The sequence below is a fragment of the Ursus arctos genome, unplaced genomic scaffold (assembly GCF_023065955.2).
Source record: "Ursus arctos isolate Adak ecotype North America unplaced genomic scaffold, UrsArc2.0 scaffold_27, whole genome shotgun sequence".
Lineage (NCBI taxonomy): Eukaryota > Metazoa > Chordata > Mammalia > Carnivora > Ursidae > Ursus > Ursus arctos.
This window is the reverse complement of record NW_026622952.1, coordinates 27,693,227-27,712,202: the sequence shown is the minus strand read 5'-3', so window position 1 is coordinate 27,712,202 and position 18,976 is coordinate 27,693,227. Positions and strand designations below refer to the sequence as shown.

The following is an 18,976-nucleotide window of genomic DNA, read 5'->3' as shown; positions in this document are numbered from 1 at the left end:
CTCAGCAGTGCAACTACCAGGAACTGAATTAGGCCGATCACCCAAATGAGTTTGGAAGCAGATTCTTTCCCATGGATTCCAGACAGGAATGCAGTGTAGCCAACACCTCAATCTCAGCCTTTCACCAACCTTAGCAGAACACCCAGACACACCAGACCTGGAATTCTGACCTGTGGAACTGTGAGCTAACAATGATTGTTATCGTAAGCCACTGAATTTGCAGTTAAACAGTTGTAGAAAACAAATAGGGTGGGACTCATAATTTGTGTTACAACATCATTGACTATATTTCCTATGCTGTATTTTTCGTCTCCATTAATTATTTATTTTATAATTGGAAGTTCCTATGTCTTAATTTTCTTTACCTATTTTGCTCACCCCCCCCCTTCACCCCTCTGGGAACTATCAGTTTCTTTTCTGTATTTTTGAGTTTGTTTCCATCATTTGTTCATTTGTTTTGTCTTTTATATTTCACATATAAATGAACTCATATGGTATTTGTCTTTCTCTGTCTGAGTTATTTCACTTAGCATAATACTCTAGGTTCATTCAAGTTGTTGTGAATGGCAAGATGGTGTTCTTTTTTATGACTGAATAATATTCCATTGTAAATATATTCCACATCTTCTTTATCCATTCATCTGTCAATAGACATCCATCCTCTGCCCATTTTTTAAATTTTTTTACTTAAATTCAATTAGCCAAAGTATAGTACATCATTAGTTTTTGATATAGTGTTCAATGATTAATTAGTTGAGTATATGATCCAATGCTCATCATATCACATGCTCTCTTTAATGCTCCTCTGCCTATTTTTTAATTGGGTTTATTGTGGGGTTTTGTTTCTATTTTTGTTTTTGCTATTGAATTGTATGAATTCCATATATGTTTTGGATATCAACTTCTTATCATATATATGATTTACAAATATTTTCTCCCATACCCTTTCCTTTTTTGATTGCTTCCTTTTTGATACAGAAGCTTTTAGTTTGGTATAATCCTACTTGTTTACTTTTCTATTGTAGCCTATGGTTTTGGCATCTTATCCAAAAAAAATTGCCAAGACCTATGTCAAGGAGCTTTTTTCCTATGTTTTCTTCTAGAAGTATTATGGATTCAGATCTTACATTTAAATATTTAATCTATTATTATTATTATTATTATTATTATTATTATTATTATTATTATGTTATGTTAGTGACCATACAGTACTTCATTAGTTTTTGATGTAGTGTTCCATGATTCATCGTTTGTGTATAACACCCAGTGCTCCATGTAATACGTGCCTTCCTTAATACCCATCACCCATCCCCCTACCCCCCTCCCCTCTGAAACCCTCAATTTGTTTCCCAGAGTCCATAGTCTCTCATGGTTCACCCCCCCATTCCCCCATCCCTTCATTTTTCCCTTCCTTCTCCTAATGTTTTCCCTGGTATTCCTTATGTTCCACAAATAAGCGAAACCATATGATAATTGTCTTCCTCTGCTTGACTTATTTCACTTAGCATAATCTCCTCCAGTTCCATTCATGTTAATGCAAATGTTGGGTAATCATCCTTTCTGACGGCTGAGTAATATTCCATTGTATTGATTTTGTGTATAGTGTAAGATAAAGGTTAATTTCATTCTTTTTATTTTTTTATTTGTTTTAATTTAAATTCAAATAACCAACATATAGAACATCATTAGTTTCAGATGTAGAGTTCAGTAATTCATGAGTTCCGTATAACACACAATGCTCATCACATCACGAAGAGCATGGATGTCCATGGACAGATGAATGGATAAAGATGTGATACATATATACAATATATATAGGATAGCTCTATTTTTAGCTTCTTGAGGAACCTCCATACTGTTTTTCAGAGTGGTTGTACCAACTTACATTCCCATCAACAGTGTAAGAGGATTTCCCTTTCTCCACATTCTCACCAACATCTGTTGTTTCTTGACTTCTTAATGTTAGCCAGTCTGACTGGTGCATGGCGGTATTCCATTGTGGCTTTGATTTGTATTTTCCTGATGCCAAGTGATGTGAAGCATTTTTTCATGTGTCTGTTGGCCATTTATATGTCTTCTTTGGAGAAATGTCTACTCGTGTCTTCTGCCCATTTCTTGATCAGATTCTTTGCTTTTTGGCTGTTGAGTTTGAGAAGTTATTTATAGATCTTTGTTACCAGCCCTTTATCTGATATGTCATTTGCAACTATCTTCTCCCATTCTGTCAGTTGTCTTTTGGTTTTGTTGACTGTTTCCTTTGCTGTGCAGAAGATTTTTATCTTCATGAGGTCCCAAAAGTTCATTTTTGCTTTTGTTTCCCTTACCTTTGGAGAGGTGTCTAGCAAGAAGTTCCTGCAGCCAAGGTCAAAGAGGTTGCTGCCTGTGTTCTCCTCTAGGATTTTGATGGATCCTTGTCTCACATCGAGGTCTTTCATCCATTTTGAGTTTATCTTTGTGTATGGTGTTTCATTCTTCTGCATGTGGCTGTCCAATTTTCCAGCACCATTTCTTGAAGAGACTGTCCTTTTTCAAATGGACATTCTTTCCAGCTTTGTTGAAGATTAATTGACCTAGAGTTGAGGGTCCATTTCTGCGTTCCTTATTCTGTTCCATTGATCTATGTGTCTCTTTTTGTGCCAGTACCATGCTGTCTTGATGATCACAGCTTTGTAATAGAGCTCGAAGGCAGGCATTGTGATGCCCCCAGCTTTGATTTTCTTTTTCAACTTTCCCTTGGCTGTGTGGGGTCTTTTCTGGTTCCATACAAATATTAGAATTATTGGTTCCAACTCTGTGAGAAATGTTGATGGTATATTGATAGGGATTGCATTGAATGTGTCAACTGCTCTGGGCAGCATGGAGATTTTAACATATATATTCTTCCAATCCATGTGCATGGAATTTTTTCCTTCTCTTTGTGTCTTCCTCAATTTCTTTCATAAGTGTTCTATAGTTTTTAGAGTACAGATCCTTTACCTCTTTGGTTAGGTTTATTCCTAGGTATCTTATGGTTTGGGGTGCAATTGAAAATGGGATTGATTCCTTAATTTCTCTTTCTTCTGTCTGATTGTTCGTGTGTAGAAATGCAACTGACTTCTGTGCATTGATTTTTATATCCTTCCAATGTGCTGGATTGCTGTATGAGTTCTAGCAATTTGGGGGCGGGGTCTTTTAGGTTTTCCACATAAAGTATCATGTCATCTGCGAAGAGTGAGAGTTTGACTTCTTTGGCAATTTGAATACCTTTTATTTCTTTTTGTTGTCTGATTGCTGGGGCTTGGACTTCTAGTACTATGTTGAAAAACAGTGGTGAGAGTGGGCATCCCTGTCATGTTCCTGACCTTAGGGGGAAAGCTTTCCATTGAGGATATTTGCTGTGGGCTTTTTGTAGATGGCTTCTATGATATTGAGGTACGTTCCCTCTATCCCTATACTGTGGAGAGTTTAATCAAGAAAGGATCCTGTATTTTGTCAAGTGCTTTTTCTACATCAATTGAGAGGTTCATATGGTTCTTGTCCTTTCTTTTATTAATATGATGTATCACGTTGATTGATTTGCAGATGTTGAACCACCTAGCATCCCAGGAATAAATTCCACTTGGTCGTGGTGAATAATCTTTTTAATGTTCTGTTGGATCCTATTGGCTAGTATCATGGCATGGGCGCATGCACAATCGATCCAGTGATCACTCCCAGGTCAGGGGCCCAGCAAGTGGCAGAACCACGTTGAGACGCTTCTCTTTCCCACAGGAGGATTGGCTCAGGTATGTGCCACTGGAGTCTGCAGGCTTTGGAGCACACAAAAGGGACTGACAGCTTTTCCCTGAGGATGCACTGAAATGTGGGGGGCTCAATCTTTTAGCTCCAGGGCTGGAGATCACTGTTTTTATTTTTTGATCATCCTCTAAAATGGCACAGAAAGCCTTCTGGAAACAAAAGCCACATAGAGCACCTGGAAGCAGCTTCCACTGAGCTGGGCTCCCTGGCAAGTGGCAGTGCAGCTCCACCCAGGCAAAGATGCCTGAGAATCAGTGCGACAGGCCCCTCCTCCAGAAGAGCATTTTCCCAGTAAGGGAAATCCTCTTACACGGTTGATGGGAATGTAACTGATGAATCATCGAACTTTACATCAGAAACCAGGGATGTACTGTATGGTGACTAACATAATAATAAAAAAACATTAAAAAAAAAGAAGAAGAAGAGCAGCAGGAACATCAGGCTAATACCAAGTTTACGGATCACACAGAACTGAAAAACTCCTGTGCTAGGGGAAAATAGTATATAGAATTCGAGGTGTTTTCTCATGTTTCATTAGTCTTTCAGTTTAATTTTTTTTCTTTTTTCCCCTTTTCAATTAGTTTCTTATTTTATCAACTTTTTTTAAGTCTTTTTATTAATTTTCATTTTTACATTTACATTTTATAGATATATTCTTCATATTTGGCTTTCTTTCACTGTATTCAATTTTATTTTTGTATATCTATATATCTATATCTATATCTATATATGTTTTTCTTTCTTCACAGTTTTGGGATCTAGTGTCTTGTAACAAACAGACCAAAATACACCTAGGACCAAGTGTATCACCATTTTGTGCACCTGTTCAATTTCATTCTTTTTAATGTGGATATCCAGTTTTCCCAACACTATTTACTGAAGAGACTCTTCTTTCCCCATTGTGTATTCTTGGGGCCTTTGTCAAAGATTATTTGTGTACATTTTGATTTATTTCTAGGCTCCTTACTTTGTCCCATGGTCTATGTGTCTATTTTTACGTTAGTATGATATTGTTTTGATCACAATCGCTTTGTAATATACTTTGAAATCAGGACATGTGATGCCTCTGGCTCTGTTCTTCTTCCCTAAGATTGCTTTTGTTATTTGTGGTCTTTAACGATTTCATCTCAATTTTATGACTGCTTTTCCTATTTCTATGAAAAATGACATTGTACTTTTGATAGAGATTGCACTGAATCTGCAGATTGCTTTGGGTAGTATGGACATTTTAACAATATTAATTCTTCCAATCCACAAGCATGTAATATGTTTCCATTTGTCAGTGTCTTCTTCAATTTTTTTTTTAGCAATATCTGACAGCTTTCACTCCCAGATCTTTCACCTCCTTGGATAAATTCATTCCTAAGCATTTTATCTTTTGATGAAATTGTATATGGTGTTGTTTTCTTATTTTTTTTGGATTGTTTGTTATTAATGTATATCTGTGTATTGATAGAGTTTCCTGAATTTCACTGAATTTATTCGTTCTTGCTGTTTTGTCTGGATTCTTTTGGGTTTTCCATATATATAATTATACCATCTACAACTTTACTCCTTCTTTCTGATTTGGAGCATTTAATTTTTTTCCTTTTGTACCTGCTCTAGCTAGAACCTCAAGCATATGTTGGATAGAAGGAAGGAATCATCAGTCTCCACTTGTTCCTGTCTTAAAGGGGAAGTTTCAGCGTTTCACCATTTAGTATAATGCTAGCTGTGGTCTTGTCATATGTGGACTTCATTGTCTTGAGCGGCAGTCTTTCATACCTAACTTACTGAGAGTTTTTATCTTGAGAAGGTGTTATGTTTTGTCAATTTTGCTTTGTATTTTTTGAGGTGATAATATGATTTTTACCCTTCATTCTGTTAATGTGATACATCGCATTTACTGATTTGTCTATTTTGTACCATCCTTTCAATCCAGAGATTAATCCCACTTAAAACTGTGATTCGTGATCCTTTCAAAATGCTGTTGAATATAGTTTTCTAGTATTTTATTGTGGATTTTGCATCAGTATTTATCAGGCATATTGGCCTGTACCTTGTCTGGCTTTGGTTGAGGATAATGTTTGCCCTGCGATATGAATTTTGAATTGTCCCTCCTCTTGGAAGGATTTGAGAAGGAATGACCTTAATTCTTATTTAAATATTTGATATAAATCATCTGTGGAGCTGACTGGTCTTTAGCTTTTCTCTCCTGGGAGGTATTTTCATTCCTGCTGTAATCTCCTCACTCATCATTGGTCTGTCCAGATTATTAGATTTCTTATTTCTTCATGATTGAGTGTTGGTAGGTTGTATGTTTTTAGGATTTTGTTTCATTTTTTTCTAGGTTATCCAATGTGCTAATGAGTAACTGTTCATAGCAGTCTCTTTGTATTTTTGTGGTTTCAGTCTTGTCACCATGTTCATTTATAATTGTATTTGAATCCTCTCTCACCCTTCTTCCTGGTTAGTCTAGGTAAAGGTTTCCCAATTTTCTTTGTTTTTTCAAAAACCCAAAGCTGTTTTGATGACTTTTATATTCTCTTACTAACCTCTGTCACTCACAGTTGACCCTTGGATAACATGGGGCTCAGAGGTACCAACATAGAAAAGCATACCTGCCTCATCCCATTACGTAGCCCAGAGTGGCTTAGTGCCAAAAAGGCTCACCTGAGAGGTTTCACCATCTGGGGAAGAGAAGAACCCCAGAACTTCTTGTCACCACCATGAATATCTGCAGCTTTTGCTACTAAAAAGATCCACAGTCTTCCTCAACGCTCAGCCTTCACCTAGTGTCAACGCTAGCTGACAGTGCTTCCTTGGCTCCCACCACTGTGTCTCCTCCACAGGGAACCGTTACCCCCAGGGACCCATTCACTGCTGTTCCTGCTCTCTGGCTTCAGGTTGCCACAGAGTCTTGCTATCTGTGGTGTCCAGGCTGTTGCTAGGCTGTACCTCACCCCCTGGGTCCTGATTTGGGCCTTTGACCTATGATCCCTGGGGCCATGCTGTTATTGGTCTGCAATCACCCCCTGTGTCCTGTGTCCCCACTTTGATCTGATATCCTTGGGACTGCAATGCCACCTGCCACTTCTCTGCATATTTCTGATAAGCTATCCAAAATGTATAAAGAACTCATACAACAAAATATCAAAAACCCAAATGTTCCCCCCCAAAAAAATGGGCAAAAGACCTGAACACACATTTTTCCAAAGAAGATATATAAATGGCCAGCAGGTGTATAAAAAGATATCATCATTTTGCTGTAAACATAAAAAGGTGTAAACTTTGCTAATCATTAGGAAAATGCAAACCAAAACCATACGTCTATCAGAACGGCTATCATCAAAAAAGACAAGAAATAACAAATGCTGGCCAGGATGTGGACAAAAGAGAATTCTAATTCACTGTCAGTAGAAATATAAATCAGTGCAGCCACTGCAGAAAATAGCATTGAGGTTCTTTAAAAAATTAAAAATAGAACTTCTCTCTCTCTCTCTCTCTCTCTCTCTCTCTCTCAAATAAATAAATAAATCTTTTTAAAAAATGGGGCATCTGGTTGGCAGAGTTGGTTAAGCATCCAACTCTTGATTTTGGCTCAGGTCATGATCTCAGGGTTTTGGGATGAAGCCCTGAATCAGGCTCCATGCTTAGTGTGGAGTCTGCTTGTCCCTCTCCCTCTGCACCCCCTCTCAATCTCTTTCTAAAATAAAATAAATATTTTAAAACTTAATTAAATTGAAATTAAAAATAGAACTGCCCTGTCACCCAGCAATAGCAATTCCATTTCTGAGTATATACCCGAAGGGAACAAAATCACTAGGTTAAAGAGATGTCCACATCCCCATTTTCATAGCAGCATTATTCACAACAGCCAAGAGATGGAAACAACCTAGGTGTCCATCAACAGATGATGGATAAAGAATACATGGTGTATACACACAATGGAATGATATTCAGTCATAAAGAAGAAGGCAATCCTGCCATTTGCAACAACATGGGTGGACTTTGATGGTATTATGCTCAGTGAAGTAAGTCACACAGAGGACATATACTGCATGATTTCATTTATATGTGGAATCTAAAATTTAAAAATCAAACTCATAAGAATAGATCAGATATGTGTTACCAGAGGTGGGGGATAGGGTGAGTGAATTGGGTGAAGGTGGACAAAGGGTACAAACTTCAACTATTTAGATAAATAAGTACTGGGGTTGTAATACAGAACACTATGACTATAGCTACCACTGCTGGGTGGTTTATTTGAAGGGTGCTAAGAGAGTAGATTCTAAAAATATTCATCACAAGGAAAAGAATATTTATTTTATTCATAGAAAGAAATTTATATAACATGATGGATACCAATAAACTTATTATGATAATCCCTTCACAATATATGTATGTCAAGTCATTATACTGCACAGCTTACACTTACACAGTGCTGTATGTCAATTATATCTAAATAAAACTGAAAGAAAAAAAGATCAAAAGAAAATATTTAAGAATTTTTCACTTCTCTTAACTTTAATGATGATTTTTACATCAGTAGTATCTCGTGGGCCAGCACACAGACTGTTATACCTTTGTGATAATCACATCAAGTATATCTGATAAAATATGGCTTCTACTTCAGACAAATACTTTCTGTGCTTCATTTCTAATTTGTAAAGAGGACTAATTAAGGGAAGGAAAACAATTCCAGCCACTCCCACCATGAGAAAAGCAAATCAAAACCTTTATCACACCTTGTTATGCTCCTAGCCCAATTTATCTATACTCCCAGCATTCCTTGGCGTTCACATAGATAAATAACAACTGGTAACCATACTTGATGCCTCTTCACACTACACATCTAAGCTACCAGCAAATACTGAAGGTTTTGTGTTCAAAATGTATGTAGAAGTTAACTTAACTTGCTGGCAGCTCTTACGCAAAGGATTATATGGGAATCCTACCTGACTCCTTGACCCCCGTTCTGTGTTCTGGACATTGTGCTCTTTCACCACCCAAGTTAGTTCAAGTCTGTTTTCCTTCAGATGCTGTATCACCCAGAGTGTGTGCTGAAGCCTTCAGATGGCCGACATGATGCCCATGGCATGGCTACCTACACCTCGCTACCCTCATTTCCCGGACAGCACCAGGCACCCTGGGCGTCTTGCTGTCCCTCACATACAGGAAGCACCCCGTACACCAACGTTTTTTCACTTGCTATTGTTTCTTTTTTTTTTTTTTTAAGATTATTTATTTGACAGAGATAGACACAGCCAGCGAGAGAGGGAACACAAGCAGGGGGAGTGGGAGGGGAAGAAGCAGGCTCATAGCGGAGGAGCCTGATGCGGGGCTCGATCCCATAACGCCGGGATCATGTCCTGAGCCGAAGGCAGATACTTAACAACTGAGCCACCCAGGGGCCCCTCACTTGCTATTGTTTCTGAATACAATGCTACGTCCTCATGCACCCACATCACTCTTCCTCACTTCCTTCTACATTCTGCTCAAATGTCATTTCTTAGCGAAACTTTCATTGACCCAGCCACTCCACGGAATGCTCACCTTGGTGAGCTGATTCTTCCTCATTTCCCATGTTTTACTTTCTGAAAGAGAGGTGCATTTACTTATTCATCTTTGCATTGTCGGCCCCTCAACTGAACCAAGATCCACATCCTCATTTCACGTATTCATGGGTCTTTTCCACCGTAAAATCTTCCGCAAAATATTTCAAGTGAATGAATGACTACGTAAAGAGTAATTGGAATCATATACATGAAGAACATAGCTACCAATGGCACAAATTACTGGAAGGAAAATAAAATTCAAGAAATGTATCAGTTGATTACGGATGAGAAAATAAACGTAATAAGAATAACATACAATTTTGGCTTCTTCTAGTGTTGTCAGTGACTTTCTTCAGCTTCCTCCCAAACAATCTCCTCAGAGCCAAAGCCACCTCCTTGTTCCTAAGGGTGTATATCAGTGGATTCAGAGCCGGGGTGACAGTAGTGTGTGTGACAGCTGCAAACCGTTCCTGTATTACGGAGCCCGCGGAGGTCGGGGGAATGTAGGTGAACCCCACGGTTCCATAAAAGAGAGACACCACCATGAAGTGGGAGCCACAGGTGGTCAGAGCCTTGCGGAGCACCCCGCAGTTCTGGCTCTTGAGCAGAAGAAAGCCAATGATGTAGAAATAGGACAGGAGCGTGAGGAAGCATGCCGCCATAGCTAAGCTGCAAGTGACCATGAAAATGAGCCACTGATTGAGCTGTATGTCACCACAAGCCAATTCTAAGAGTGGCTTCACATCACAGAAGAAGTAGTTGAGCTTCAGAGAATGGCAGAAGCTCAGGCGTGCGGTCATGACAGAATGCATCAGAGCGTAAAAGAAGCTGGTGAGCCAGGCCACGGCTGCCAAGAGGACGCACACCTGGGGGCTCATGATGACAGTGTAGCGAAGTGGGTAGCAGATGGCCACGAATCGATCAAAGCCCATAATGGCCAGCAAGATGGCTTCAGTGCAGCCCAGAAAGTGGAAGAAGTGCAGCTGCGTGATGCAGCCTAGGAAAGATATGGTCCTGCGAGTGGAGAGGAGGGTTGACATTAGCTTCGGCAGTGTCACCGAAGAATAGCAGATATCCAGACAAGCGAGGTTTCCCAGGAAAAAATACATAGGGGAGTGGAGTCTTGGCTCTGAGATGACAATCACTAATATGGACCCATTTCCAAGAAGATCAGTCATGTACAGAATGAGGAAAGTCATAAAGATTACAGGCTGTAGCTCTCGCACGGAGGTCAGTTCCAGCAAAATAAACTCATTCACTGCAGTGATGTTCTCCATGGCTTTAAGGAGAAAAATAGCTGATAATTAGCAAAACTGTTCCATACAATGTATGGGTTAAATGAAACAATTTTTTTTGTCTGCAAGTTTATAAGGGTCATCTGTGGTGAGAAAAATGCTTAGCAATGTTAAAATTGAATTCATTTGCAACATAATTAAGGAAGACAGCAATATGTGAGAAAGTCTGGTCACTGTGATGTATGTAGTATACAGAAGTAAGAAGCATATTCAGAATGCTAAGCCGAACCCAAAGAACAGCCCATATGGAAGAAATGCAGATATCTAATGAATACATTTTTAAAAAGTAAGATATGGCAAAAATTAACAAGTCAGGAAACAACAGATGTTGGTGAGGATGTAGAGAAAGGGGATCCATCTTACACTGTTGGTGGGAATGTAGGCTGGGGCCGCCACTCTGGAAAACAATATGGAAGTTCCTCAGGACATTAAAAATAGAGCTACCCTACGACCCAGCAATTGCACTACTAGGTATTTACCCCAAAGATACAGATGTAGTGAAAAGAAGGGCCACATGCACCCCAATGTTCATAGCAGCAATGTCCACAATAGCCAAACTGTAGAAGGAGCTGAGATGCCCTTCAACAGATGAATGGATAAAGATGTGGTCCATATATACAAAGGAATATTACTCAGCCATCAGAAAGGATGAATACCCACCATTTGCACTGACATGGATGGAACTGGAGAGGATTATGCTAAGTGAAATAAGTCAAGCAAAGAAAGACAATTATCATATGGTTTCACTTACATGTGGAACATAAGCAATAGCATGGAGGACGTTAGGAGAAGAAAGGCAAAAACGAATGGGAGAAATCAGAGGGGGAGGTAAACCATGAAAGACTATGGACTCTGGGAAACAAATTGAGGGTTTCAGAGAGGAGGGGGGTGGGGGATGGGCTAGCCCAGTGATGGGTTTTAAGGAGGGCACGTTTCACACGGAGCCCTGGGTGTTATACGCAAACAATGAATCATGGAACACTACATCAAAAACTAAGGATGTGCTGTATGGTGACTAACATAACATAATAAAAAAGAGAGAGAGAGAGAACGGGACTCAATGTCAGCTTCATTGATAGCATTAAAATTAATATATCTGATGGGTCCATCTGCCATATTTGTAAGAACTGAAATATTTCTGGGTACTGGTAGAAGCACGGCAATAGACTTGACTCTCCTCAGTGTATTCTAAAATAATAATAATAAAGTTCCCCACAACCTAAACCTCCATGAAACTAGAAGACATTTTTAAAAAGCCACAAACTTCAAATAGTGTGCAGGCAGAGGGCATATGAATCAGCGGTCACCAGGGCATCCCAGCGGCAGGGTGGAAACCCCACTGCACTGAGAAGTCTTAGTAGCAGAACGTTGAAAACAGCAGAAATAATCAGTCTCAAAAAGGCAGTGCCTCACACTGACTGTGACTTTCTTGGGAGCTTCAGAAAGGGCAAGCTGGGGGTGCAGACAGTATCAAAGTGAAGGGGAAAGCATGTTAGTGCATGGACATTACAAGTGTGGCAGAAGGGGGACCAGTGAGCCAGGCACCTGGGGAAGGGGTCCCTTCCCTTTTTCCATACAAACCACCTGCAGGTAACTTGTTCCCCCCAAATCCAATTTACTCATATGTGAACAATAAGTAGGGAAACGTCTGCAGCCACATGACAGTACAGTAAGAAAACAAGCCAGATGGTTTCACTCATACGTGAAACTTAAGCAAGAACACAGAGGACCACAGGGGAAGGGAGGGAAATCTGAAGGGGGAGAAATCAGAGAGGGAGAGGAACTATGAGAGACTATGGACCGTGGGAAACGAACTGAAGGTTTCAGAGGTGAGGGGGTGGGGGATGGGGTAACCAGGTGATGGGTATTAAGGAGGGCACGTGTTGTGATGAGCACTGGGCATTATACACAACTAATGAATCACCGGACACTACATCAAAAACAAACAATGTACTATACAGTGGCCAACTGAACACACTAAAAAGAAGAAAAGAAAACAACACAGAAAAAAAAAAGAAAATCAAGTTTTCTCAACAGAATATATGTCATCTGAAAAAGTGTTTGTAGTGAAAAATAGGAAAGTTATTCTGTACTGTTCCTAATGGAAGCAACTGAAACCATAACAGAATGTTTTAATCGGCAAAAAATATACAAATATGTTAAACAGAAATTTAAATGAAAATACAATGATATGCAACTTTGACAAAAATCAAAATGTTTGTCAAGACATATTTGCTTGAGGGTGGCACAGATACACCAGGTAGGAATGCCAATTGATTTAACATCTGAGACAATTTGGCAAAAACTATCAAATACAAAAATCTCACAGACTCTCAACTAGCACTTCCACTTCCTAGACTGCTCTTCAGATGTGTCTGCAAATGCCAAACATTATATTCATTTAAGCATTACAAGACCACAGACCAGCTAAATGACCAAAGGCGACTAGTTAAATAATTTTAAGTACATGGGAATGTTAAATTAAACAAGGCAGCCCTCTATGCACTGTACTTAGTCATTTACACACACACACACACACTCACAAACACACAGGGTAAATGCATATATGCAGGTATATGCCCTTAAACAAAAAATTAATAATTAAACAAATCAAAAAATTTGAAGCTTTTCCAGCAAAAGATTTGTTCCACAAGCCTGCTTGTTCCTTTCTGTCATTTTAACAATCTAAATTCGAAGAGATTTCCCAGTTTCTCCCACTCACTCTTTCTGATGGTCTCAATCCCTTTCTGTTAAAAAAAAAAAACAAAAACAAAAAACAAACTCCTAATCTAATCTCTTTCATTCTACATTCTAACTGTGAATTCACCCTACTCTTTACTCTCTTCTATACACACCTTGAATTAAATATGTATTTTTGGAGCATAAGGAAATCCAAGAATCAGTGCTGTAATATATTGATTATCTCTTTGAATAAAATAAGCAAAAAGCTTTCGCTGCTCAAAGTCTTATATGACAAACATCTCATATCTAAGTGTAGAATACATCACAAGAGACTTTGCCCTCCTTCCCTTTCTGACCACAAAACAAACAAGCTGAATCCCCTCTGACTCCCCCTAGTGAGGTCTCAGGCACAGATGTCTTGGGAACTCCTCTCAAAGGATTATTCTATTTTTCTCTTTCAATAAATAATTATTTTCATTTTGTTGGTGTACTTATGAGACCATTTTGCTACGTCTAATGTGAAATAAAAGTTGTGGCAGAGCCTGTGATGTTCACTAAAAAAGTAAAGAAAAGAAAATACATAATAAGACACAACTCATATCCTTAAAAATTCTAACAGTGAATGGATACAAATTGTGTCATCATTTAGAGAAATATATTAAGAAACCAAAGGATGATAAAGTTTAAACTGAGCCATTTGGATACAGAAAGTGTGCATGATTTAACTTAAGAAATGTCAAATGGAAAAGAGAAACAACCAAAATGTACTATTGGGGCTTCATCAAGGTGGAAAGCTTTTGAGCAGCAGAGGAAACAGTCAACAAAACTAAGAGGCAAACCACAGAATGGGAGAAGATATCTGCAAATGACATTATGGATAAAGGGCTAGAATCCAAGATCTATAAACAACTTATCAAACTCAACACCCAAAAAGCAAAGAATCCAGTCAAGAAATGGGCAGAAGACATGAACAGACATTTCTCCAAAGAAGATACAAATTGGCCAAAGACAAATAAGAAAATGCTCCACATCACTCAGCATCCGGGAAATACAAATCAAAATCACAGTGAGATACCACCTCACACCAGTCAGAATGGCTAAAATGAACAAGTCAGGAAACAATAAATGTTGGCAAGGATGTGGAGAAAGGGGAACAGTCTTACACTGTTGATGGGAATGCAAGCTGGTACAGCCACTCTGGAAAACAGTTTGGAGGTTCCTCAAGATGTTAAAAATGAGCCACCCTATGACCCAGCAATTGTACTAGCTGGTATATACCCCAAAGATTCAACTATAGTGATCCGAAGGAGCATCTGCACCCCAATGTTTATAGCAGCAATGTCCACAAAAGCCAAACTGTGAAAGAGCCCAGGTGTCTATCGACAGATGAATGGATAAAAAAAGATGTGGCATATATCTATATATACAATTGATTATTACTCCACCATCAGAAAGGATGAAATCCTACCATTTACATCGACATGGATGGAACTGGAGGGTACTATGCTGAGTGAAATAAGTCAAACAGAGAAAGACAATTATCATATGGTTTCACTCATGTGGAATATAAGAACCAGTGCAAAGGATCTTAGAGGAAAGGATGGAAAACTGAATGGGAAGAAATCAGAGAGGGAGACAAACCATGAGAAACTCTTGACTCTAGGAAACAAACTGAGGATTGTGGAAGGAGAGGTGGGTGGGGGGATGGGGTAACTGGGTGATGAGCATGTGATATGACTAAACCCTACATCTGACACTATGTACTATATGTTGGCTAATTGAATTGCAGTTAAAAAGAAAGAAACAACAACAACAACAACAAAAATAACAACTTCTTAGTTGTCCCCCTGCTTGTGTTCCCTGTCTTGCTGTCTGTCTCTGTCAAACAAAGAAATAAAGTCTTTAAAAAACAAAAATCATGTGACCATCTCAACCGACACAGAAAAAGCACTTGACAAGAGTCAACATCTACTTATAATAAAAACTCTCAGAAAAATGGATATTGAGGGAATGTACCTCAACATAAAAAAAGCCATATGTAATTTCCTTTGAATTAGAAAGAATGTTTTGTATTTTCTGGATGCTAATTTTACCTTTTTGGCTGTATGTACAGTAAATATCTTTTCTTATTTTGTCTTATTTTCACCTTTATTAATAATGTCTCTTTCATACACATTTTTCCCTTAACTGCAAGTGGTCCAAAGATAGCCACTTTTCCTCATTGATTTTGATTTTCTAGTACCACGAATATATTCTCCTAAAGATCCTTCCAAATATTTAAAACTTACTTTTTACATTCATGTCTACATATATTTGTCATCTTTATGAGAAGAGAGATGATATGAAATAATGAGTTTTTAATTCATTTTTATTTTTTAATTAAATAGCAGTCAATTCTTCTAGCATCAGCTTTCCCCTACATAGCCGCCCCTGGTATGTAATATCATATCTCTCAAATACCAAAATTCCAGTGGCATTTTTCACAATAGAACAAGCAACTCTAAAATTCTTGTGGAACTGCAGAAGACCCTAAATGGCCAAAGCAATCTTAATAAAAAAGAACAAAGCTGGACAACAACACATCTCGATTTCAAAGTATACTACAAAGTTAGAGAAACAGTATGATATTAGCATAAACACAAGCACACAAATCAATGGAATAGAATGGAGAGTCCAGAAATAAACCCATGCAAATATGATAAATTCATTTATGACAAAGGAGCCAAGAATACACAATGGAGAAAGCACTCTCTTTAATAAATGGTGTTGGATTAGCTTGTGCATTTGGGATTTTTCTAATTTTTTTTAGAGAGGCTTGGATTTTCCTCTTATGACTGCCTTTGCAGTATCCCATAGGTTTTGGACAAATTGTGCTTTCATTCTCACTGGTTTCCATGAATTCTTTAAGTTCTTCTTTAATTTCTTGGTTGACCCATTCGTTCTCTAGCAGGGTGCTCTTTAACTTCCAAGTCTTTGAGTTCCTTCCAATTTTTTTCTTGTGATTGAGTTCCAGTTTCAAAGCATTGTGGTCTGAAAATATGCAGGGAATCATCTCAATCTTTTGAGATCACCTTAAATCAGTTAAGACCTGATTTGTGACCCAGTATGTGGTCTATTCTGGAGAATGTTCCGTGTGCACTTGAGAAGAATGAGAATTCTGTTATTTTAGGGTGGATTGTTCTGTATATATCTATGAAGTCCATCTGGTTCAATGCATCATTCCAAGCTCTTGTTTCTTTGTTGGTCTTCTGCTTGGATGTTCTGTCCATTGCTGTGAGTGGAATGTTAAGGTCTCCTACTACTAATGTATTATTATCAATATATTTCTTTCTCTTGGTTATTAATTGGTTTATATAATTGGATGCTCCCCTGTGGGGGGCATAGATTTACAGTTGTTAGATCTTCTTATTGGATAGACCCTTTAAGTATGATATAGCGTCCCTCTGTATCTCTTACTATGGTCTTTGGTTTAAAATCTAATTTGTCTGATATGAGGATTGCTACACTGGCTTTCATTTGAGGTCCATTTGGGTGGTAAATGGTTTTCCATCCCCTCACTTTCAATCTTGAGGTGTCTTTAGGCTCAAAATGAGTCTCTCGTAGACAGCATATGTGGCCCTGCTTTTTTACCCAATCTGCCCCTCTGTGTCTTTTTGTGGGAGCATTCATCCCATTTACATTCAGAGTAACTATTGAAAGATATGAATTTAGTGCCATTATATTGCCTATAAAGTCTCTGTTTCTATAGATTGTCTCTATTTCTTTCTGGTCTATGTGACTCCTGGAGTCTTTCTTTACTTACAGTATCCCCCTTAATATTTCTTGCAGGGCTGGCTTGCTGGTCACATATTCGTTCAGTTTCTGCCTGTCCTGGAAGTTCTTCTTCTCTCCATCCATTCTGAATGACAGCCTTGCTGGATAAAATATTCTTGGATGCATGTCATTTTCATTTAGTACCCTGAATATGTCTTGCCAGCCCTTTCTGGCTTGCCAGGTTTCTGTGGACAGGTCTGATGTGATTCTGATGTTCCTCCCTCCATATGTAAGGAACGTCTTCTCCCCGGCTATTCTCAGGATAGTTTCTTTGGCTGAAAAATTTGTAAGCTTCACTATTATATGTCTGAGTGTTGATCTATTTTTATTGATTTTGGGAGGGGTCCTCTCTGTTTCTTGGACTCGAATGCTTCTTTCCTTCCCCAGATTAGGGAAGTTTTCAGCTATGACTTGCTCAAATATACCTTCTAGCCCTCTCTCCACCTCCTCAGGGATCCCAATAATTCTGATATTGGAATGTTTCATGGTATCATTAATCTCTCCAATCCTTTCTTCATGTGCTACTAGCAGCCTATCTCTGTTTTCCTCAACTTCCTTCCTTTTCATCAGCTTATCTTCTAGATCACCAATTTTCTCTTCTGCCTCCTTTACTTTGGCAGTTAGAATATCCAGTTTAGACTGCATCTCATTCATAGCATTTTTTTAGTTCATCCTGATTAGTTCTCATTTCTGCTCTTAGAGATCCTATCTTTTCACTAATGTTTTTTTTCAAGCCTAGCTCTTGACTTTACGATTGCTATGCTGAATTCTATCTCTGACATCTTGCTTATATTCATATCCATTAGTTTTGTGGCATAAGATATTGTCTTTGTTTCTTTTCTTTGTTGAGAGTTCCTCCTCCTAGTCATTCTGTCAAGGGATGGTTGAGTGCATGAGCAGAGTCCAAAATATCAACCACAACCAAAGCAAGATGCACACTAGCAAAATCCAGAGTGGTCCGAAGCCCCCACTGAAAAATGAAGTGCAAGAATAACATTTAAAATTTTTTTAAAAATTTAGAAAGCCCCTTTCTAAGGGGCTATAATCTCTGTATGGACAAAATAGGGTGTTTCAGTTGTTCCTGGGTGTATTTTGGTCTGTGTGTTACAGGACACTACGTTCAAAAATCATAAGGAAAGTAGGGGCGCCTGGGTGGCACAGCGGTTAAGTATCTGCCTTCGGCTCAGGGCGTGATCCCAGCGTTCTGGGATCCAGCCCCACATCAGGCTCCTCCGCTGGGAGCCTGCTTCTTTCTCTCCCTCTCTCCCTGCTGTGTTCCCTCTCCCGCTGGCTGTCTCTATCTCTGTCAAATAAATAAATAAAATCTTTTTTAAAAATCATAAAGTAAAACTTGTATATATGTGAAGGTAAAATCGAATAGTGAAAAAAGGACTACAATAAAGAATGTATCTATAAAAATATAGGTGTGAAAAATACAAGATATTGTGCTATGAAATATAAGTTTATATAATAAATATCTAGTTGAATTGAGAAGGTAAAAGGAAAAAATCGAGAAAAAGCATAAGAAAAAGAAAAATAGAAAAAATAAAAAGAAAAGGAGAATTTTATATGAAAAATAAACAAGTCATGAGGCCACACCTGGAGCTCAATATACAATTTTCCCCTGGTGTTGGGATTTTACAGTCTTATGGGATCCATAGGATTGTCATCCACCTATTCTTCCAACCTGTCTTCTGGGGGAGGGGCCTGCCCCCTGTTTCTCAGTTAACCCTGCCTGGGCGGGGTTGGCCCGCCCCTGTCAGGAGGAGGGGCTCAGTGGAAACTGGCTTTCTGTGTGGCTCTTGTTCCCTGGGGGCTTTCTGCTCCTCTTCAGAGGGTCAGAGCATAAATGGCCACAGCCAAACCTCAGGC

General features: G+C 38.7%; 1 protein-coding gene across 1 annotated transcript; it reads right to left on the bottom strand.

The window, feature by feature from the left end:
* Nucleotides 1-9,592: 9,592 nt before the first annotated feature.
* Nucleotides 9,593-10,591, bottom strand: LOC113262046 (olfactory receptor 12D3-like). Its single transcript, XM_026508286.3, has one exon. The coding sequence runs from the start codon at nucleotides 10,589-10,591 to the stop codon at nucleotides 9,593-9,595; it is 999 nt and encodes a 332-aa protein (XP_026364071.2).
* Nucleotides 10,592-18,976: the final 8,385 nt, after the last annotated feature.

Excerpts from the sequence above, each read along its gene's own strand:
- LOC113262046 (XM_026508286.3), bottom strand. The coding sequence starts at position 10,591 with ATGGAGAACATCACTGCAGTGAATGAGTTTATTTTGCTGGAACTGACC.